Raw genomic sequence first — 22748 nt, forward strand, 5'->3', positions numbered from 1 at the left:
GCAACCACGGTGGTACATGGTTTTCAGAAACATGATACTGCTCAACTATTTGTTGAATGATATGGCTTAAGTGGAGGGACGGTTGTCATTGGAACGTGGTTTGAGATGTCCATAGAGATTTCGAAGTGGGAGGCATGCCTGATTTACAGAGCGCTGTGTTCTTCTCGTTCGGGTGAATGCTTTCAGCCACTAATTGATGGTCGAGCAACACACCAAGCCTTTCCCGTTGAGATGAAATTAAAGACAGGGTTTAGTGTGGAGATCTTGGCCCTTATCAACCTCCAACAACCTCTTGCTACTGGTTTAAGAACCAACACTACACGCCGAGAACATCTCCTGCTGCCCACAAATGTCGCTTGCATCCTGCAAAGATGCCTGGCGCTCGCTGTTGGATCTTCTCGCAAGTTATTTAGCCTGTTCCGGACGCTTGGCCCGGGACAGGCATCAAGCATCGATTGCTCCCCCTGCTGTCTGCGTGAGGGGTTGTTGAGCACAACTACATATTCTTTCGATTCCTTTCATCACAAAACAACACGTCCATCAGTCAACACGCAAGAAGGTCCCACGCGCAGACCACAGGATGGCCACCTCTTCCCCGGCGGAGTCCGTCCAACTCAGTAGCGACAGTGACTCATTGCGTCAATTCGACGAAGACTTCTCCGACCCTCTGCGCCGCGCCCAAGTCAGGGTTCTACATTACAAGATTCTTCTGCCGCCCGTAAGCGAGAAGCGTGTCAAGAAGTTTCAGAGCCGGAAAGAGGCCGCTGCAAACAGTGTCGCAATCACACAGGCACTTCTCGATCTATTCACGAGACTGCAGGTCTGGAATTCCGTATCCGATGCTGGCGATGAGAGCGGTATCAAGCTCGTGACCAAGATTGAGTCGTCCTACCAACCGCCTTCAGAAGATGACTATGTTCACGAAGGGGGACCTATTTGGTTTTTTCGCAACGATTTAAAGTATCTTGGTCTCGAAGAGAGCTTGTTACTGTCTTCGGGACTGCTACCAGAGGTCTGCGTCATCTCTCATCTTCACGTGAAAACTGGCCAATACCGCTTGCACCCCAGTTTATTGGCGGTCCTGACCAAATCCTTGCCCACTCTACGCCGACTTACGTTCAAACTTGAGATGCCAACTCGTCGGCACATGTTTCAGCGGAGAGAAATCCGATGCGCCCTCGCCAATGCAATGCGGGATGCATCTCTCGATAATCTTGAGGTTCTCGAAATCCGACTTTACGACGCTGCGCCAACAGATGAGAGATCCAGCCTCGACGTGCTCACAAACTCTGATGGACGAGACGATTTGAGCATGGCCATCCGGGATATGCTCAAGCTTCCCAAACTACGAGAAGCGTCGTTTCTGGGCGGCTGGATCGTTGCACCATCGGCTTTTCAAACGGATACCTCTTTTGGGCCGCGTCTGGAACGTTTATCCTTTGAGACCATCCCCGTCACCCCGGATGGAAGGTGGCTAGTTACGGGCAACATCGAGAATGCGTGGGAAAATAACGACAGGCCATCAAGCGAAGAGAGCCTAGCAGCTCTCGACTCACAAGACTCCGACGCAACAGATTACATCCCCGACCACTCGTGATTGAGGGAGGACGGCAACTACCCACAATTCTTTTTTCGCTACACTTTTGATAGACGGACATTTGATCCACTGCTTCTTTCCCTGGCCCAGGGCGTACGGAGTATGCCTATGCTGCGCGAGCTGACGCTAGTCACGTACCAAGGTGTTCATCTCCAATTGGGGTATTTTGCGAACTGAGGACTTCTACCACCTGGATAACCCTGAGACCTCACCACGCTACAAGTTTGAAGTGGAAAACATCCGTCGCCCGCGATGGGTAATGGCATTGATTGGAGATGAGTTTGAGTTCGACGGGGTCTGGACATTTCCCTCCAGCATAGTCACAGCCATGGAGGAAGGTGGTGGACGAATCTTGTTCAACGCAGATGGTAAAGTGTTGGTTTCCTCTGGCGACGGTGCAACGTTCACTTGGGTCACATGACGCAGTCGTGGCTCACTCTCGACTAAAGCTCACATAGTAAGAAGTTTAACACCGACATTTGTGAAGTGTTGCGGGGATATGAGAATGTCGTCACTTGAACCAGAAAGGCTAAGGACCGTAGCGTATGTGGAGCTACTGAACCAAGTACAAGTACTTGTCAAAGCCTACCCAATCCTTGGCTTAGAAGTTGCGTTGATCATGATCTGAGCGACCAGACACTGCACTACTACGAGCCAAAACTGCACCCGCGAATTGGAATTGCCTCCTTTGATTCCCCTCAATTGGAACCAGGTCGTCCATGCCATCGAGGCGCCTCTTTCAGCCATGTCTTTTCATTTTCTGCTGGCGCAGACAGATCATGCTTTGGCTTTCCTGATCAATATCAAGACGATGCCATGTTGACCCGTACTCAGCCCGTTACGGACGGTGGATGCATCCAAAGGGCTTGCAAGCCCAAGTCCATCTATGCTCATGAGGGTGGTGTTTCATGACAGCCGCCAGGATTCCTAACATCGTGTTCCACTGTGCTGGCCTTGAAGCTGGAAAGGCGGACATTTACTGCTTGATGAATATGGAATCGATTTGGCATGGTGGGTGGTAGCGACAGCGCATCTACTAGCTATTGTGATTAGTCTTGACAAGTGGCCAGACGATGCGCAAAAACACTTACATGGCATGATGATGTCTGCACGAATAGCCTTGACTCTTTGTGTCTTGAACCAGACTCGGAATCAGTCTCCCTCCGTCTTCGTCTTCTCGGCAGCTGTAATCCCCCCAACAGCCCCTGCTATGATTCCGCCGACAATGAGAATCGACATGGCAAGAACGAAGATCCAATATCTTCGCCACCATGTCCGCCAGCTCCGCCGCGGTTTCATTTCTGTCGAAATAGGAATAGCCACATCAATTGTAGAAGGCCGGGTCTCGGAATGGTTTGGTTTCACTTCGAGCATCGAGTGCTGCTGTCTTTTCCCGCTCTCGAGCGATGAGTAGTCCACATCGTCAGGTCGGTTTCTCGATGGCATTTTGTGCGGAGGCGATAATGAATGATGATTCCCCAGGCAGAAAACGATGTCTTGGCGGTGTGATTGACCGGTTTGGCAGCACGACAACGGTGTACGACGGAGAGGAGTTCGAGATTAATAGCACAAGGTGCCACGTGTGGGCGAGGGAGAGATATTTGAATGCACGCGTGGCGCCTGGCCGCCCCGTTGCACAACACGTGCCCTACTTCGTGTCTACCCTGTCAGTTCGTGTGTCCCCGAGACAGTTTCAAAGATTCCAACCACAAATCAAGGGATAGGAGAGACATCGTCCCACTCGAAAGGTGCCCAAGTCAGGCTGTCGGGGCTTCATTGGCGGTGACAGTGTTGATGATTGCACAGACTACGAAAAAGAAATGCAGGCCGGGTATGATTCGCTGTGTTGCGGCAATCATTGAGACTAGCGCGTGATGGTCTTGGGAGCAATGCCTTGGTTCCGGGCTGGCGGGTAACATAGCATAGCATCTAGCGATCTTTCTTTTTGGACCGGATTTTCCGAATGTTGTCGATAGATCTCAGGAATGTGGGCTTGTCTCTCCTTCTGGCAAACTGAGAGTTACCAGTGCGGCGACACGGTTCACGACAGGCAAACAACCTCAGTTCGGGTTTTCCGAGCCAGCTTTCGTGAAGTACCCCTGTCTTCAGCTCATGCAACTACCAGTTCATGTCTCAGTTACAAGCCACTGATTCTGCTCCCACGCGTGGTTCTCGCTCAGCGTTCCCCGTAAAAGCAAACATGACCACCTCTCGTGCGCTAAAGTCGTATTACACTGGAACAACTCTATGACCCCTTTTCGAATTCTGTGAAGATGCCCACGGTGAACATTCCTCAGGAGAAGCATCTTATCATGGTGGCGTATGAAGGCTGTCACAATCACTCGAAACTTCATTCCCAATATGTGCGTATTTTTCGACGACACGTTAAAGGTCAGAAATCAGCTCATGTGTGACATTGAGACGTGGCTGCTCGGTCATTGTACGGGCGTCGGGACTTTTGACATCTTTCACGTCCAGCGGCCTTGTTGGTGTCTATGGCACTAGCCATGACATCTAAGTATTGACACATGAGTCTCCTAGCCTTGGATCTTCTTTGATGGCACTTTTAAAACGTCTGTTGGTAGCCTCTTCCATCGCAGCAGTGACAAGTGCTCGAGTCGCCCAATTATTGATACTATTCCACGAAATGTCTTGTCTTCCTCATCTCAGGTTTCAAATCCATGACGGATTGGAAGCCTGCAATGCACCGTAGATAACCAAACTATTTACTAGTGGTCATAATACAATGGTTCTTGTTTTATATTAAATCAACAGGTCCTTTCCTGAGTTTCGAGACTTCATAGAGATTCTTGCCCTTGTCAATCTTATCGTGTGTCCGCAGACGGTCTTGGCGAACGACTAAGCAGCTGCGAATTATTATCCAACAAAAGCCAAAGACAGCGGACAGTGACAAACCGCTTATGCATAATACAACGGTCTTCTTCTCTTTGACTCACATCCAAAGATGTAATATTAGCGTCACAAGCGGCTCACAATGTCTTCTGACAGCGGACGCGATCCGACATCGCCAATGTAGCAACCTGACTGACCGATAACGTCCTCCTGACTGTGTCTCATCGCATTGTCGCCGACAACCCGACAAAAATTTCCTCATGCGGGGAGAAACCAGCTATCCCGCAGCACTGAAGGAACGGTCCAGAGATGTCGCAGTCTGGGTCCTCAGTCACGCAATCGCCTGCGGCAGGGCTTATCTGGACCCAAATCCGACGTCGCTCCAGTTTTCCTGATCCCCGATTTTCCCCGCCACCCCGGCCCTCGCCCGCAACCCACCGGCGCGGAACCCTGGCGCCGGATATGATTGGAGGTCGAACCCACCGATGGACGGGAATTGACCTGAAATCGCAGAGAACGGAAAGCTTGGTGGGGTTTGCCCAGACTTTGGCGTCCTTGGAAAACAAGCAGAATGGGACGTGGGCGCGGGATGGTGCTGCAAATCTTTAGATCGCGACGTTGGAATATCGCTTCATGCAGAAGGGTTTTCTTTCGGTCGCCGGCTTACATGAATCGTATGCTTTTATGTTTGCTAATACGACGCAACCTTGGCTGGACGTGTATATAACCTTAAAGTCCTCAGCCCACCCAGACCCGAACTCCTTGTGATGTTATCGCGACCATCTCTCCCGTCGATCGTCCCCCGCTTTCTTAGCTCCGCACGCTTCGTTGGCAATTTGTCGTCACGAACAGGCGAAGGCGGCCACCATGGGCGAGTTAAGAACGGTGACAACGGCCGAGCCGTCAACGGATAATCCCATCAACTATGGACCTCCCGAAGAGGGCATCTTCAAGCACATTTCCAAGGTCATACCGTACTTCCGGAACGCGCGCAATGTGCTCGTCTTCAAGTTGGATGTAATGCTGCTGGCATGGATGTTCCTTGCAGGCATCATGAAGGAGATGGACCAGTCAGCGACGACGCAGGCATACGTTTCGGGCATGAGAGAGTCTCTAAGCCTGTACGGAAACGAACTGGTCGAATTCAACACGTATTTCTCCATCGGATACGCCCTAGGCCTCGTGCCTGGCCAATTGATTCAGACGAGGGTATGCAACTGGCGTCAGGCTGTCTACAACCGGGGCTTTTCTAACATCAAGACAGTTCCGACCGTCCATGTTTCTCCCATTCTGTGAGATGAGTTGGGGACTGCTCGTGCTCTTGTAAGTACTCCCTGTCTTTTGTCCCTGAGCCCAAACTCACGAATGGCACGCAGCACGTACAAGGCACCCAACGCTCAAACCATCTTCGGTCTTCGCTTCTTCCTCGGCCTGTTTTCCTCCGCCTTCTGGCCCAGTGTCGTTGCTCTCATCTTCAACTGGTATACTCCCGCCGAGCTCGCCGTTCGCGTGGCCTGTTTCACAGTCTGCGACGTCGCCGGCGCCATGTTCCTCGGTGCACTCCAAGCCGCGTTGTACCGCGACATGAATGGCGTTCACGGTCTCGCCGGCTGGCAGTGGCTTTTCATCATCTCCGGCGCCGTCACTGTCGGTCAAGGTCTCTTAGCCTTCGTCACCGTCCCGGATTCTCCCGCCAACACTCGCGCCCTCTACCTGACAGAGAATGAGAAGCGCCTTGCACGAGAGCGCATGGGCAACTCCGGTGTCAACACATCCAAGAGGATCCCCGCCTCCGTTCTCAAGATGAAGCTGCGGAAGCTCATCGTCCACCCGATCACTTATTTCTACCTCTTCTCGTTCGCTTTCGGAGCTTGGGCCCATCGCGCCAATTCGTACTTCGTCTTGTATCTTGAGAGCATCAAGGACGCAGCCGGGAACCGGGTATATGACACGTACCAGGTCAACATCTTGCCTCTCGGGGGATACGCCCTGCAGATCGTCACAAACGTCGGCCTAAATTGGCTTTCCGACTGGAAGCGTTGGCGCTGGCAAATCAGCGTCTTCTCAGCTGCTGCCCACGGCATCTGCTTGGCTGTGCTCTGCGGATGGCCCTCCGATCACAAGGTTATTCTTGCTTTCTACTTCCTGACCTACGGTACCAATGCCGGCAGCCCCTCACTCATGGCATGGATGGCGGAGATTCTCCGCAAGGAGCCGGAGGCTCGGTCCATCATCGTGGCCATGACGGTCACTATTGTTTACATCGGCCATGCCACGATCCCCTTGAGAGCTTTCCGCGTTGCCGACGCACCCAGATATCCCGTCGGATTCCCACTTACTACGGCTTTCACGGTCGCCACGATCCTGGTTCAACTTGGCATGCTGTGGTGGGACAGGCGGCATCCAGAGATGGCAGAATATGGATATGAGCCAGCCCTCAGCGCTGATGTTTCTTCAGATGGGGAGAATCCCAAGCTGGCGGATGCAGAGACCGTTCAAGCTGGAACTGATGCAAAAGCGGCTAATACAAATTTTGCCAAGGAACTTTAGATTGGGCTTTTGGTGGTTATTTTCCTAATTCCGCGGCATATATACCTAGTCTTTCGACCAAAGCTTCATCACTCAAATATCAGTACATGCTCCTTCAAGGGCAGTTACGTTGTATGACCGTTCGAAAAATGTACTTGCCCCGGTTCATCTGGGCTGCAGAATACCACGCTGATGCGACATGCTTGAATGATACGCAGGAACCAAAGTCCACTTGTCATCACTAACGCAGGATGCATCTTCCACCGTAGCCACAGCCAGTAGGAACCGGTGCCTTTTGAGATCTGTCGATTTAAATCCACCGAAATCATATTCCCATGGCGCTCCGCAACAAACTCCCAGTTCGCCTTGGGAGGTCTGCATGGCCTTCGTGTGTCTTGGAAGTATGTCGACGAAATTTCGTGCATTTCAACAAGCAGATGCAGACTTTCCGATGGCTGGTTCTGGATCCATCATTTTGGCCTCGGCAGCGGGCGCGTCAATGTTTCGCACCTTACCCCTCCTTTACTTGGGATGATATGCTTGACGTCTGCCAGAGAATGATGGCCAGTGAGTCTGCGCATGTCTCCGAGGGGTGCGTGACTCGTGCGCCGAACATAGTTGAAGTGTCGTCAGCCGTTGAGGGATAGTGCGGTTTGTAAAACGGCGGTCTTTCCAGCGCGGCGATTACCAACCCGCCGGAACAAGGGGGAATTAGGCAACAAGCTTTGAGGGGTAACGTCGAACGCTCCATGCTATATCGACGATGGAGAATAGGTTGAGGAGGAATTGGGACCTGATTATTGTTTACCGTGATGCAACGTCGCGAGCTATTTCAACTGTCCTGCGTGGAACGCCAAAGACAGGTCGGAGGGCAAATGTGCAGATGAACTATCATCGCTGGGGGTCATACTCCGACCGGCAGGTCTGAGATGCTGCACCCGTGGCATCCAGTGACAGCCCGTCGGTTTGAATGGAGGAGCGGGAGATGTGCCCTTTGGAAACTCTGATAGCTGCTATTTCCCTGTCTCCAAAGCTTAAAACGGGAGAGCTTCGCGTCCCCCCAAAGCTTGTAGAGCTTCAATTTCTTGGCTGTTGGGGAATCTACTCGCCTCCGCATGGTCGAAAACCTCTTTTAGTCCAGGAAAAGTCGCCCATTTTCTCATTATGACGCCGCCTTCTCGTGAGCTTCGGCGGTAACCAATATTGGCCATATTCAGATTACGCACCCATCATGAGGCTCTCCACACTTATCGCGTCACTGTTCGCAGTACAAATTCTCGCTTTCCCCTTCGAGGCTTGTAAAGGAGACAAGGGTCGCAAGCCTGATGGTTCGCGCAGTGGTTCGCGCGGAAACAAACCGGGAGGGGTGGGCGGCGGTGGAGGAGGCGCGGGGGGCGGAGGTGGACGAAGGAACACTAGCCATCCCACCAACGGAAGCACTCCTATGAACGGACAGCACCGCAATGTTCTATATGTTACAAACTGGAGCATATACGGCGCTGGATACAACCCTGATAACATCCCCATCGACAAGATCACGCATGTGCTCTACGCGTTTGCGGACATCCTGCCGAATGGAACCGTGTGAGTGACGCAGGCAGTGATATATCATATTGGCACAGTCAGTGACGCTAACATGTCTAGGGTATCATCCGACCCGTGGGCTGACACTGGAAAGTCTTTTGGCAAAGACAAGGTGTCGGAGCCCGGCAATAATGCCTATGGATTAGTGAAGCAGCTATACATGAAGAAAATGGCCAACAGGCAATTGAAGGTCATCATGTCAATTGGCGGATACAACTGGTCTCCAAAGTTTGCCCCAGTCATTGCAAACGAGAAGCTGAGAGCCAACTTTGTCGCCTCTTCTGTGACGATGGTCGCCGATTTCGGTCTAGACGGGTTGGATGTTGACTACGAGTATCCGAACACCACCGAGACGATTGCGAATACCGTCAAATTGTTATCCGAGCTTCGAACAGGCCTCGATCAGTACTCGGTCAAATATGCCAACGGCTATCATTTTACGCTAGGATTCGCCGCGCCGGCTGGGCCTCAGAACTACGCCAAGTTGGACTTCAAAGGCATGGACAAGTCGCTCGACTTCTGGTCTCTCATGGCTTTCGATTTTGCCGGTTCGTGGGAGAACACTACTGGTCATCAATCGAATGTTTTCACAAGCAAGAAGACCCCTTTGAGCACCAGAGCCAGCATTGATAAGGCGGTGAAGGATTACACGAAGGCCGGGATCCCTGCTCAGAAGATCAACCTCGGTATGCCGCTGTACGGCCGTGCTTTCAGTAACACCAAGGGCATGGGACAGTCGTACCGCGGCCTGCCAAACGGAACCTTAGCCCAGCCCGGTATCTTTGTCTACAAGGATCTCCCTCGCCCCGGATGCAGGGTTGTCTGGGACAATGTGGTCAAGGCAACCTACTCCTATGATAATCGCACACAGCAACTGGTCTCGTATGATGATCTGAAGAGCGCTCTGTACAAGCAGGAGTACATCAAGAAAAAGAAGCTCGGAGGTGCCATGTTTTGGGAAGCTTCTGGGGACAAAATGGGAGATGAGAGCATCGTCCGCAACATGGCAGATTGGATGGGCAAGCTTGATCGCTCCAAGAACCTGATCTCTTACCCGGTTTCAAAGTACGACAACATCCGCAATAACATGAAGGGACGCAACGCTACTTCCAACACCGCTAAGCCAACCGGGCCCAAGTAGGCGACTACACAATCGTTGCAGCACAGGAATGGTGGCAGGACCATACTAAAAATCGTGTGATAAGCAAGCAGTCAAGCCATGTGGAAAGAGGGATCTGGCCCGTTCGCTAATCAGGAAACAAATAACTTCACTTCTTTGTAAATACTATTACATGATAATACCAGCTTCTCTGAATTTCTCAAACGCCTCTAGCCACCCTTCGGTCGGATCTCTCTCGTCCGAAAATCCCACAGAACGGAGCCGCTCCAAGCTGAGCTGCCGGTCAAAGGACAGCCAGTATCCCACGCTGTCAAGTTGAGACGCTCCGGCACCCACGCCCGAAGAAGAGGCTTTCGGGAAGCCCTTCTCCGCAAAGAAATGCTTGTGCTTCTTGATGTATTCGCCGGGCTTCAGAGCCTGGTCATCCTCGACTGGGTCCACGCCCTCCAGCCCAAACCACTTGGCAAGCGCTGGCCATATCTCTCGAAATTTGGTCGGCTTCTCACTGTCGGCCATGTTGATGATCTTTCCGCCACATTTGTCCGGATTTAGCAAAGCATGAACAGCGATGCGGCCCAGTGTGCGAGAAGACACCGGGGTGAAGAGGCTGTTGTAGCCTGCTGCGTTGCCAGGAAACGGGACCTCTATCGAAGGCTCTTCCGTGCCATCAACGCCGTGATTGTGAGCATACAGTGAGAGGTACTGAGCCCAGTGCAAAGCAAGAGACCACCCGGATCCATTTGGAGTGAAACCCACAACCGCATCCGGGCACACTTCTGTCCACGTCCAGCTCTTGCCCTCGCTAGCTTTGTCTAGAAGCTGCCTGTACCAGGGATAGGCGACCGTCTTAGCATAGTCCTCAGGGAGGTTGTCCGCCATTGACTCCTTCAGTGGAGCTTGGAACGTTCCTCCGGGGACGTATATGCCATAGCCCTAGAAATATCAGTTGCTAGGTCCTGTTATTGGGCAGTCTCTACGTACTCTTGTTCCGCCAGGGTAGATGAAGGACTTTAGCCCAGGTGACAAAGATGTGATGGCGTCAACAACACGCTGCATCATGTTGCCATTGGTCTGGCACTCCAGAATATGATCATCGTTAACCTCCTTGAATACTATGATTCTGTCAGGAATACGGATTTCGTCCATCCCAACGGAAAGCTTTCTTACCAAAGTAAAAGACGTGGGTGACGTCAGCTATCCCATGGACTTTCTCCTTCAATTGTCTGGACAAGTCTTCGGCAGTGCCGTTCATCAAGTTTACCCCAGAGACTATGTCCAACCTGGGCCGGTTCGCAGATTCCGGTGGCCAGTAGAACTCTGACTCGCGCAGCGGGCGATTGATCACTGCGGTGATCTTCTCGAATGATCCCTCAGCGGGGTAGTTGGAGAGCAGCTGTTCCACGGTTGACCAGCCGACTAAGCCAGCTGCGCCGAAGACTATTACGTGGTTGAGGTTCGACATGATGCGAATTGTTCAAAAAACTATGTTTGAACACTTCAATTTTTTGCTGCAGGTCCGGGCTTTCGAAAGACGGATGTTGGTTTGTTGGAGGTTACTTAAATCGTAGTCAATGAATGAAAGAGGCTGAAGCAGCTTGACCACGCTCTACAACGAAACGAGCTTAGGGGCACCATTCAGTGCCTATCAATTAAACTAATGCGCTAGTGGCGCTGAGCCATTATGAATCATAGTTCGTCATACCGCCTCTGAACACAGAAACGTGCTAATGTCCCCCCATTGCTATTACGCGTAGCTCATGTCAATTTTTGAACGGTAGCAATTACAAACACCTGTTGGCGGGTTAAACGAAGCCTGCTGCACTTCCGTTAGATTCATCTAATAGATTCCTGTGTCCAAAAATGCTATCTCGGTCCTCCGCAGGGGCAACCGAACCAGAGTTTGGTCTCGAGCTACAAGGACTCGACCAACCTATCATATTCTGGTATTGAAACAAATGCTATTGAATCTTTGGTGGCATTTACAGCCATTACTGGCGGAGCAGACACTTTAAGTACTCCTCTTGTGGTGTGCGGATGTCCTTTCAATGCTCAACAATGAGAGCTCAGTCTACTGCATGTCAGCCCTCACCAGCTGCCAACAGGTTCACTGACAGGGAAAGGGATTCAACACGAGTCTCGCTGATCGGCCCTGAGCATTCCTCATTCGCATAGCCCTTATCCTCACCAGCCGACACCAGGACTCTGCGCCGCAGTCTTGCTTTCCTCTCTCCAGCAGGTCAGCAATGCTTCACATCCTTTCTTGGATGAATCACCGCCCATCCCACAACTCGGCAAGGAAGACGACTGCCCACCACCTAACCGTCACATCATCGCTGGACGAGGACAAGCTCGCCTGGTATGATGCAGGACAACAGCTCATCCACGGCGCGCAATGCTTGTGAGATATGCAGGCAAGAGATCTAGCCATTTCGCTACATATGAGCGCTGCACAAGGCTGTGTCTAACTGTAAGGTTTAAGGAGCGCAAAGTACGGTGCGACAGAGCATTGCCAACGTGCGGGTTCGTGTAGCCACGTCGGTATGGGATAGCCACATCTCAGCGGGCCTGCCAACTATTGAAAGTAACGCTAACACTTATATTCATCGGCTTTCAGACGTTGGGAACGTCTCAGCCAACCATGTAGTTATAATCAAGTCGTACAGCGTCGCACGCGCAATGAACAGTTGCTGCAGCTCCAGGAGAGGCTGGCCAAGACCGAAGCACAGCTCGCTCGTGCCATGCCAACGGTAGCACGGTCTTCGCAGCTTACAAGGTAGCCGTGGATAGAGCGTAGCAGATAGGCCGTCAACCTTGCGGGGCCGAAAGGCACTGAGGTGACGAGAGAGTTTGGTTAAGTAGAGTTTGAGTCAGTAGGTACGCATGTATGATTAGTCTCCTTTTCCATAACCATTTCACTTTCCTTTTAACGTGCCTCGGCATCCTTTATGAGAGCAGTTGTTCGTATGATCACAAATCAATACCCGTCCTCCGTACCGTTGAAGCTACATCATAGCACCTGTAGGATTCCGCATCAGTTCACACATAGATCCAGCAGCTGACCAATGCCTGTGCCTCGGCTTTCCATACCAGAGCACTTGTAAGTATGATCACAAATCAGTGCCCATCAAACTTCGTCAAGCAGGGCTGCAGGTTCTAAAATGGAACCCCCCCGCGGTCCTTGTGAAACTGAAGGCCAAATATTTACAGTTGGCGTTTGAAAACATGAAATCCAAATCCAGGTGAAACGGGGGGTTTATTCACTACGACCAAGAGATTAGGCCGAGTTAGGCAAGTTCGACTCACTGGTTGCAGATGCTAGCTGCGAGAATGGAGCATTATCAATCAGATGATCGTAAAATTCTAACAAAGGAGCACTGCCTCTTTTGAGCTTCCTGGCTGAGGGCACAGGTACCTATCAAGAAACGTCTGACTTGTTTCTCGCTCCTTTCGACGATAAGCTTGGAGTCGCAAATGAGATTCTTTCTGAGGTTTTTGGTGTGTTATAGTGAAGCTGACTTCGGCTTCTTGTTAAGGGAACGAAATACTTGGTCGTGCTTGTGTGTGTAGAGGTCTCTGGTGACTCGCACCTCTTCATATGAAACCCCATAGGTTGGCAGTGGAAGTTTGTCTTCCATCCTAGCCCTTACAAATGTCCCCGCCAGACCCATACAACAGTCGACAAGGTGTGGTCGCAGGCAACAACCTGCTATATGAAACTTTGAAGAAGGTACGAAGGAAACGGAAGGATAGCAGAACTCTATCTTGGGATGCTGCAGAACTATGGTTCTGAGAATAATGCTAGAACAATGGGCAGTGTTTCATAATAGTATAGTTAGGACAGAACATGACTATCTGTCAAGCAAATTGTTTAACTTTTAATATATCAACTTACTAGGCCCCTTGCTTAAGCTTCTTTTGAAACCGCCCGCGGTTAGGTAATCTGTAGTAGAGGGTAAGGATTCTCATCCCAGCCTCTCAGTATGTGAGCGAAGATGCTAAATGTCATTCACCCCGCGTGGGTATTAACTCGTGGAGTTTTGATAAGGCATTCCCTACCTAATGCTTTACGCCTGGGTGATACACATTAGAAGTACTTAAACCGAGCCTTTACCGCGTATCATTCTCAGGTCAGACACTAATTCCCGACTGAAGCCTGGCTGTAAATCACTTCGCTTTATCCTGTCAACCTTGGGCACATTTTAGAACAACTCCAGCCCCGAGCAACTTTCATCAACATGATCATCTGCATTCATGCGGCGGCGATCGTTTGCGCCGCCTTATCTGCCGTCTTTGTGAACGCTGCCCAGCCCAGTTCGGCCGGGGTATGGCTAAGCTCTCGTATAGGGCGCCTCTAGTGATTAACATCAGACAGGGTTACAATATCCGTAATGCCGCTGGTAAACTTGCGACGCCCTCAACCGTTGCCTCGGGATTTGGCGGTGCTAGTGTCAGCAAACTAGTGAAAGGAAATGTCCAGATAGATCCTGCTTATCTTCGAAGCAGGAACTCTGGGGAATTTCCGGGTGTCCCTGATTCCCGCAACAAGAGAATTCAGCGTGGCATTTGCCCCAAGGGAAAGAAAGCACCACCAGGATGTAAATAGGCATCGCACAATTCTGATTGAACGATAATACGCCTTGGCCTGCTTTAGTGCTAAACACTGATTCCCCCATCGAAGTTTATCTCTTTGGTACTTTCCTCCGTTAAGTCCCTCAATTGAAAGTGATGCAGCCTTGCGTTCTTAGAGTTGTCTTCTTGTCTGGTTTGAGTATCAGATTTGAAATCTCGACATGCGTCGTCAATATAATAGCCAACGCAAATAAGCTAGGCCTTGAACACACAGGGCGTTCTCGGCCCATAGATTATGCATGTTCGAGATGTGCTACGGTATTTTGTTCCAAGTGGACTCGGGAACAGCAACGGAAAGGAACGTCCCACCCATTCCTATAGACCACCTAAAAATGCCTTAAGGTGGGAGCCGAGAGTATAGCAGAGATATTATCAAGTTTTCGGGGCTGAAAGAAAATGAGGCCAGGAGAGGCATTTAGCCTCTTCGGGGACATGCCACTGTTGAGACACGGAGATCCCAGCTGTTGATAGTCACGAGACCACGCATGAATTTCCTGTTCTCAGTATCGCGTAAAGCAAGCTTGCTCAGTTCCAATTTTCTTGCCCCTGTGGTAGGAGATGGAGACTGAGTATGTGAAAGCATTTGGGGAACAGAGTAGGGTTGAAAGCTTAAGGATGAGAGAACCATTTTCCAAGTAAGATCGAAGTCCAATCCAAGAAACGTCATCTGAGTAGTACGTAAACAAAAATGAGACAGAACTAAAGACGTCAGAACATTTGGTGCCTTTATCCACTTGAACGACAGTGCCTATTCTCTAGCCTCACGAGTCTGACTGACGTAGGACTGAGTCTATGTTTCACGTTGCGGTCTTATTTTATCCATGTTTCAACTCTTTTAAGCAGTACTACCATGACTATGTACCGCGCTGTGTCAAACGCCACCTCCAGACTAGGCTTTGTGCGATCCTCGAAGGCATCATCGTCGCCGCCTTGCGTAAGCTAGACCCTTGGCATTCCGAGAAAGGCAGGAAGCTGTATCCTGTACAATTTCTGTGCAGGACTCTGTCGAGGGATTTTCTAGCCCACCTCGGTCCGTACTAGGCTTTTGCTGCGGTGGGTTTCTATAAATATGAGCCAGTGTGGTCCCGGGACACATTCTGTTCACAGACAACTCCATCGCCTCTACACCTTCAGCTTGCAGATAACTTCAAAAACACCCTGGACCAAGGTAACTTTGATCAGTCTAGTTGAAGCAAGTTCAAAATGGTAAGCATTATTACTGCCTCTTTCGTCTCCAATTTTCAACCATTTCTAACCCTGCATCACCTGGTCCCAGAACCTGTTGCCTACCATTACAACACTGGCGCTCCTTGTCACAGCCACCGCGGCTGTCGCCATCGGAGATGATAGAGCCACGAGGGATCAGAAAGAAGTCGAGTTGCTGACTAGACAAGGTGTCGGCAACCTACCACCCTGGGACGAGTGGACCTGCTACAATCCTGGCAGCGGAGGCGGACACTCTGCGCTCCGCAAGGCGGCGGCGGTCTTCAATGATCGCTGGGGAAACCCGCGTCTTGAGATGGAAAAGCTAACGTGCTACGTCTCCGCTTGTGACGGGCACTATTTTGCTGTGTGCAACGAAAGCGGCGTGACGGTACGTTTGAATCTTTCACCCCAGGATTGTGACTGCTCGGCGTCTTGAAGGTGAGCATGCCGGCTGACTGATTCCAATAGAAAACAGAAGTCAGCGATGCTCGGAACCATGCCGTCAACGCCGATCCTGGCAACTGCTTAGGTTGTCGCTACCTTCATTTCAGGGAGTCTTACATCCGTTATTTCTTTGGGGTCGGCGAACCCAATTTCGACGCCAATAACCACCCAATGGAGAGGAGGGGTTGCTAAAAGAATGGGGCTTGCTTCGGCATATGGACCTAGAAATCATGGAATCGCACAGCTAAGATCAAGCCGACGGTAGCAGGGAGGCGGAAGGATGACGGGTAGACCACTAGTCGGATGTGAGTCCGTAGCTCGAGGCTTTGCATCTGTCTTGCAACAACTTAGTACCAGCAATTTTGTATCAAAAGATAACACAATCTGGGATTACCATCATTTCCCCAGCATGATCAGCTAGATTTCACGACCCAAGTAACATGGACGTTTGCTTCTCAGGTACCGATAGTGTCTTCCGCTATTGATGAATACTACCCGTTCCGGGCTGTCGGGACTGTGGGTCAACAAAAAATGGCGATTGACTTGGCAAGTCTGGCGCCATTTGAACACTGCGCCCAAATTTTCGTCTTCTCAAAAATGAATCCCGACAATTCGGCTTCAGGATCGGAGTCAACCCGACGTCAATGATTAAAACCTCCACTCCCGGTCCAGACTCCGCAGAAACTCACACAAACATGCCACCAATTGGTCAATACTCCGCCGTAAGAGGCTTGGCTGCACTTAAGGTCGTGGGTCCGGGACAAAAGCGACCGGTTCGAACAGGGATTCGGTCGTTGACGTGATAAGCAGTTCGCGGACCGATACGACACTGCAATGGTTGATAAACGTGGGTGGGGGATGAGGTTGCCGGTGGGAGACCACGGATTTCAACGACGTTTTCTCTCGATCAGCGTTTTACTAGAGAAAGTCGCGGGAGAAGCATGGCGGGTTCAAAGGCGGCTACTGTCGTCTCTACTGACGCTGCAGCGAGCGATGATGTGCTAGCGACATCCCCTTCTAGCAGGGCACAAAACTCGACAGCGCCGAATACGACAGCACTTGAGGAAGACCGCAAGTCTGACGATGGCTTGAATCTAAAAGACCCTGAGCGAAACGAGGCCGATGACGAGAGACAGCTGGTGAACGGCGGCGTTGTTATCCGTGACGGCAATGATGTTGCAAGATATGTTGTGTCAACGCAAGACGATGGCGATCGGGCCTGCACCTTTCGATCTTTCATCATTGGATCCGGTAAGACTCTCTCACGGCTTGAGTATACGCATGACGATGGAAGATTGTGTAAACTAACGCCAAAAAGGCCTCACCGCTCTCGCAGCCTGTATCAACCAGATGTGCGTCCAATATCAGACTCGCCAATCGGCCCATTCTGACAGATACTGACCGGCTCTTTACAGCTACTTCTATAAGCCCGTAGATGTTTCTTTCGCTTCGGTGTGAGTGTTTTATGCAAACGGTATACTCAAAAGTTTTGGGATCTTTGTCTAACTGTTTGAGTCGACAGCTTCTTGTGTCTGATGGCATATGTGATCGGCGTGGCATGGTCTGTTGCTCTGCCGCGCCGACACCACGTTGAGAAATTCCTACCGTCTCAGGCGAGATGGCTCGGGCCAGTCGTTCACTTCATCAACCCTGGCCATTTCGGATTGAAGGAGCACGCGGTGGCTTCAATCCTTTCCACGTCTAGCGGAAACGGTGCTGCCATCGTGCAGGTATTCGGCGCAGAGCGGCTGTGAGTAAAGTGCCGTAGACGCTGACTTTTCCAGGGCTGACAGATGGTAGATTCTATGACCGAAGCACCGATACGGCCACAGCTATTCTGACTGTTTTCTCAGCTTCAATCTTCGGATACGGTCTTGTCGGACTCTTGCGCTCGATTCTTGTTCATCGTGAGTTTTTGATCACACCCGATAATTGGCCAATCAGGCAATACTAACACAGACTAGCCAGTGAGATGGTCTGGTGGCAATGCCTCCCTATGATTTCTATCTACCAGACTCTTCACCGCGATCCCAAGGGTAACAATCGAGAACGTCTCCGCATGTTCGGATTCTCTTCCATCGGCATGTTCATCTGGGAACCGATCGCATCGTACATCTGGCCTTGGTTGAACGGCATCTCCATCCCCTGTCTTGCATCAATGAATGCGGCCCCTCCAACGCGCAAAGTCCTGATGACCATCTTCGGTGGCATTTCTTCCAACGAGGGACAGGGCATTCTCAATTTCTCTCTTGACTGGCAGTACATTACTTCCCGGTACATGTCTCTTCCGCTTCTGCAGCAAGCCAACTCTTGGGTGGGCATCGTCTTGTCATACATCATGTGTTTTTCTCTCTATTACGGCGGCGCATGGGGTGCCAAAAGGTTCCCGTTCATGTCGACAGCCATGTTTGACGCGAAAACTGGCAAGGTATACAACCAGACTGCTGTCTTTGGCCAGAATGCCATCCTGGATACCGAGGCACTTGAAATACACGGCCTTCCGCGACTCACTGCGTCGAACGTCTGGGCAAACATGGCGGCGATGGCTGCCATTGGAGCCTTGATCACTCACATCTCACTTTTCTACGGCCCTCTGTGAGTTTATTGGCCCCAAGTCTGATCCACATCAACTAACTTCTGAAGAATCAAGAGGTCTTTGATACAAGCTTGGAAGAAAACTGAAACAGACCCTCACTACAAGGTCATGCAGGAGAACTACAAGGATGTGCCCATGTGGTGGTATCTTGCGATCCTTCTCGTTGGCTTCTTCACTGGACTTGGGGCCGTCATCAAAGGACACACAACTCTGGATGCATGGGCTTATGTCTGCGCAATTGTAAGCCTCCCCAACGATAAATACGAATGCTCTTACTGACTATCCAGCTTCTTGGATGCATTGTTGCACCCTTCTCGCTTTGCTTGTATGGCCTTTTGGGTACTAGCGTGGCGACAAATAACTTATCCAAGATGCTCTGCGGTGTCTTGCAACCGGGTAAACCAGTTGCAAACCTCTACTTCTCCATGTTTAGTCACGAAGTCACGGTTCTCTCTGTGTTTCTGTCTACCGACCTTAAGATGGCACAGTATCTCAAGATTCCTTGGAGGACCATGTTCCTCCTCCAGACGTGGGGAAGCCTGTTCGGAACGGCTTTGAACTACGTGATCATGGATACGATTGTCGCCAACCGGCGAGAGATTCTCTTAGACCCGATCGGCAACCAAGTTGTGAGTTCTTCTCTACGTTGATCTTAATCGGATTGCTGACCCATAATCAGTGGAGTGGACGCAAGATCCAGTCTCTCAACACGACTGCCGTAACCTGGTCTCTCGCAAAGTACGTCTATGGCTTCAACAAGGACGGATACGGTTGGTCAGTACTTCCGACGATGATTTTTTGATATGAAATGAGTCTTACCATTCGTAGGATCCCTCTCTCCATTGTGATCGGTGCTGCGATTCCTGTCGCTCTATGGCTTGTCTCGCGCAAGTACAAGACGATTTATGGCTGGGAGGTCCGGAAGCTCGTCACCCCTGTCGTATTCCACAACGCCTCAGAGACAACATCCGGCACGACCTCAGTCATCTGGTCCCAGGTCGCCACCGGGCTGTGGTCACAGTGGTACATGCGTCTCCGACACCCTGCGTGGTTCGGCAAGTACAATTACATTGTCGGTGGTGGCCTTGATGCAGGTGCAAAGGTCATGATGTTCGTCCTTACCTTCGCAGTAGCTGGAGGTTCTGGAAAAGAAGTCCCTTTTCCCACGGTATGCTCTCATCACTTACTTCAACTTTGAATGATTCTGACGAGGCATTAGTGGTGGGGTAACCCTGACAGTTCATCAAAGCAGTATGCTGATTACTGCGGCACTGGTTGATTATCCTTATCCTGTGGTCTACTTTCAGGGCCGGCATTTTGTCAGTTCCATCTGAAGTTGACTGCTTTTGGAAGGGCAAAATGCACAAAATCCGCCTGCCAACAGAGACCATGCAGCGTCGATCGAGGCACTTCAACATTTCAATTAAATAGCTACATTACATATTGTTCATTGTTTCATCCCTCCTTTGATGCGATTTCTTAACGGAAACGGAGTGCCCTGTTCATAAAAGTTATATTCCAATCATATCAAGCAAGCATCAGTAACCCTGGGACTTGACTGCAGCCTGCTCGCAAACATCAAGGCAGCTTTGCAATGCAAGGGAGCTAGCAACACGAGGGAGTTGTCATACAAGCACAGCGACACCAGGATAGTTCGTCGAGGGCATCCAAACACTGCCGAAGTCGATGAATGGCTCTCGCCGGTTCATTACGATTACGCGCCACCCGACGTGCACTTCGAGATTCTCAACTTGTGTTCTAACGTATGGATGCTGACAGACGAGAGAAGAGTTGTAGCCCGAGAAAGTTCAATGATACACGACTTCGGGTTTGTGTACAGGCGTGAGCCGGAATAGTCGATGTCTAAATGTACTCCGAACATACATTGTTCAGTATAACAATGGAAAGAGCATTGTCCCATTTACAGAAACGAGGTTCTCGCACCGACCCTCTCAAAGACCGCAACCCCGCAAACGCAAAGGAAGACGATATGTAAACGACAGTTGCCTGAAGTAATCAAATCTTGCATCATGATGAAATTCAACGAGCCCGAATGTTCATATTGACACTATCTCTCCTTGTCGTTCACAAGTTGGATCATAATTAGCGCCGCTCCTCTCCTCCTGTGTCTAGATGGTATAGAAGGGTCTCCTGAAGCTGCCTGTTTCTCTCGGAGATCCTCCTAGACGCCCCGAGCTCCCGAATTCTCGTCAGACTACAAACACCGCAGCATGGAACTTATTGCAAACTTGATTATCATGCTCATCGCTATCCGACAAGCGCTTGCAGCCGGAGGCTTCAACGACAGCTGTTCCGAGGTCCGTTACTGGGATCCAGACAGCATCTATGGCCGAAAGAACCAGGCATCACCATACATCGTTGCTAGATGCATGGATTCTGGCAAGAAAGAACGCTGCAGCTGGTTGCCCTTGACCGTCTGCTTTTCCAATGACGATGGTGTGTTCGGCTACAGAAAGAAGTGAGTGGCCCTGTTGACTTTTCCCTTCGTGCCAACGCACTGTCGAAGCACCTTGCTGGAGTTGATGTCGCAATACGGGCTAACAATTTCTCAAACGCAGTGGAAACTTTGCAAAGACATGTCATGATTGCCAGTATGACAAGAAGACAACCGACTTCTTCTGTCTATGTCCAGAAAAGCCCGAGGGGCAGTTTTCCTTTCCCCGGGTACTACTGAGTATGTGCTACTTTACATTTCATCTGAGCTACCTATTCAAGACGGAATACGCTGACGTGTAACTTCTCAGATGATTATGTACGGAATGAGAACGGTCTGATTTGGTGCCACAATGTGTATGGTTTTGAGGTTAAATGCAACGACTTTGAATTCATGAAGTTGCGATTTGAAAGTTTGTAGGTGATCCTACTGATCCCTGCGTTTGATCCAGGACACATGCAGGACAGCTTCAGGAATTATCGAATGCAAGTTATTTCGCGCGAAATGATTCTATAATTGTGTTTGAAGCGGCGTTGGAGCGGCACGCAGCACCGAAAGCTTTCCCTTCTGCCGGAGTCGATACTAACTCTACCCTAGCCCTCCTTGCGCCTCCCCAATTCAAATTCAATGTTCCGTAATTGTGTCTCGCAAAACCAGAAGACCTCCGCGCGCAGATGTGAGCACAAAATCCAACGCCAAGCATATCAGACCGGCGGGCATAGCGGACGATTGCTCCATTTTCAGCCATGTGAATGCAACTCCGTCGCTCGTACCACCCTGATTTCAACGGACACTTTGCCATGCGGTGCTGTTTGCGTCCTTACAATGGGTTGCTCACGTATTCTGTCATGTTTGTCTTTTGCGCGCTGTCACAGCTGAGCTTCGGCCGTAAAGCCCATAGTATGCCTTTGTTGATGGGTGAGTTTGTTCAACAAACCCCGAGCCAACCCTGCCCTTAAGAAAACTACTCCTCGAGAAACACAGACCTCTATTTCAACCGTCAATGGCGTCCTTGGCCTGCATACTCTGAAGTACAAAAGCCGCCTCCAAATCCAACTCAGCTCTCTCCCTCTCCAGGCCTCGTCATCACGCACTGCCAGCATCCAGCCCAGCCACCATGAAGCTCTCCATCCTTTCTCCCGTCCTCCTCGCAGCCGGAGCCCTCGCCGCCCTCAAAGACCATTGCCAATTCATCCGCCACATCCACACTGGTAACAGCGAACACCCGACAGTCGAGTACAACTGCCCGTCTCCGAACCCCGTCGCGTGGCCGTACAGGGCTTGCTGGTACGTCGACCTTGGAAAATGCTTCATCAACGACATGGGCCAAATACGCGCCCAGAAGGAGTAAGTCCCTTTTTCTTTCTGCTGCCTATTCCTTCTCATGACCGCTCACTAATGTAACCTCTCGTGCTACAGCGGCGCGTTCAGCAGAAGCTGCAGGGAGTGCACATTCAACTCGTCCACCGAGATAATGCGCTGCCGGTGCGACATTGGAACATTTGGAACTTGGAGGTACTCTGAGGTGAACATCAGTAAGCAGCCACACCCCTTATTTTGCTACTCCCGATTCACTTGGCCTTGTTTTTTGTAGACGGTCAGCATACTGACACAACCTGTAGATTCGGCACTTGAATATGTTTCCACCGAGGGTGTGGGTTGCTACGGGGAGTTCTTTCAGACTGGATGCCAAAATAGCACCTGAGGGTAGCTGCTTGAGTCTGGAATCGTAGGA

The 22748-nt window shown here is 50.8% G+C and overlaps 6 protein-coding genes across 6 annotated transcripts; 5 read left to right on the forward strand and 1 right to left on the reverse strand.

Moving 5' to 3' along the window:
- Positions 1–580: 580 nt before the first annotated feature.
- On the forward strand, positions 581–1597 carry COL26b_012088 (uncharacterized protein; the record flags this gene model as incomplete). Its single annotated transcript, XM_053184740.1, has 1 exon — positions 581–1597. One exon carries the CDS (start codon positions 581–583, stop codon positions 1595–1597), a length of 1017 nt encoding a protein of 338 aa, XP_053031319.1.
- A 3720-nt stretch (positions 1598–5317) lies between these two features.
- On the forward strand, positions 5318–7000 carry COL26b_012089 (uncharacterized protein; the record flags this gene model as incomplete). Its single annotated transcript, XM_053184741.1, has 3 exons — positions 5318–5659; positions 5715–5773; positions 5827–7000. 3 exons carry the CDS (start codon positions 5318–5320, stop codon positions 6998–7000), a joined length of 1575 nt encoding a protein of 524 aa, XP_053031320.1.
- A 1210-nt stretch (positions 7001–8210) lies between these two features.
- COL26b_012090 (uncharacterized protein) lies at positions 8211–9704 on the forward strand (the record flags this gene model as incomplete). Its single annotated transcript, XM_053184742.1, has 2 exons — positions 8211–8563; positions 8624–9704. The coding sequence occupies 2 exons, from the start codon at positions 8211–8213 to the stop codon at positions 9702–9704; spliced, it is 1434 nt and encodes a 477-aa protein (XP_053031321.1).
- Positions 9705–9851: 147 nt separating this feature from the next.
- On the reverse strand, positions 9852–11145 carry COL26b_012091 (uncharacterized protein; the record flags this gene model as incomplete). The annotated part of the gene is made up of 3 exons (XM_053184743.1): positions 9852–10616; positions 10665–10795; positions 10851–11145. 3 exons carry the CDS (start codon positions 11143–11145, stop codon positions 9852–9854), a joined length of 1191 nt encoding a protein of 396 aa, XP_053031322.1.
- Positions 11146–16903: 5758 nt separating this feature from the next.
- COL26b_012092 (uncharacterized protein) lies at positions 16904–19837 on the forward strand (the record flags this gene model as incomplete). Its single annotated transcript, XM_053184744.1, has 11 exons — positions 16904–17213; positions 17299–17314; positions 17378–17416; positions 17485–17712; positions 17763–17869; positions 17927–18557; positions 18606–18798; positions 18930–19187; positions 19238–19332; positions 19387–19726; positions 19811–19837. 11 exons carry the CDS (start codon positions 16904–16906, stop codon positions 19835–19837), a joined length of 2244 nt encoding a protein of 747 aa, XP_053031323.1.
- A 2293-nt stretch (positions 19838–22130) lies between these two features.
- On the forward strand, positions 22131–22648 carry COL26b_012093 (uncharacterized protein; the record flags this gene model as incomplete). Its single annotated transcript, XM_053184745.1, has 2 exons — positions 22131–22360; positions 22636–22648. The coding sequence occupies 2 exons, from the start codon at positions 22131–22133 to the stop codon at positions 22646–22648; spliced, it is 243 nt and encodes an 80-aa protein (XP_053031324.1).
- Positions 22649–22748: the final 100 nt, after the last annotated feature.

This window comes from Colletotrichum chrysophilum (genome assembly GCF_026319265.1).
Source record: "Colletotrichum chrysophilum strain AFK26 chromosome Unknown scaffold_162, whole genome shotgun sequence".
Classification (NCBI taxonomy): domain Eukaryota; kingdom Fungi; phylum Ascomycota; class Sordariomycetes; order Glomerellales; family Glomerellaceae; genus Colletotrichum; species Colletotrichum chrysophilum.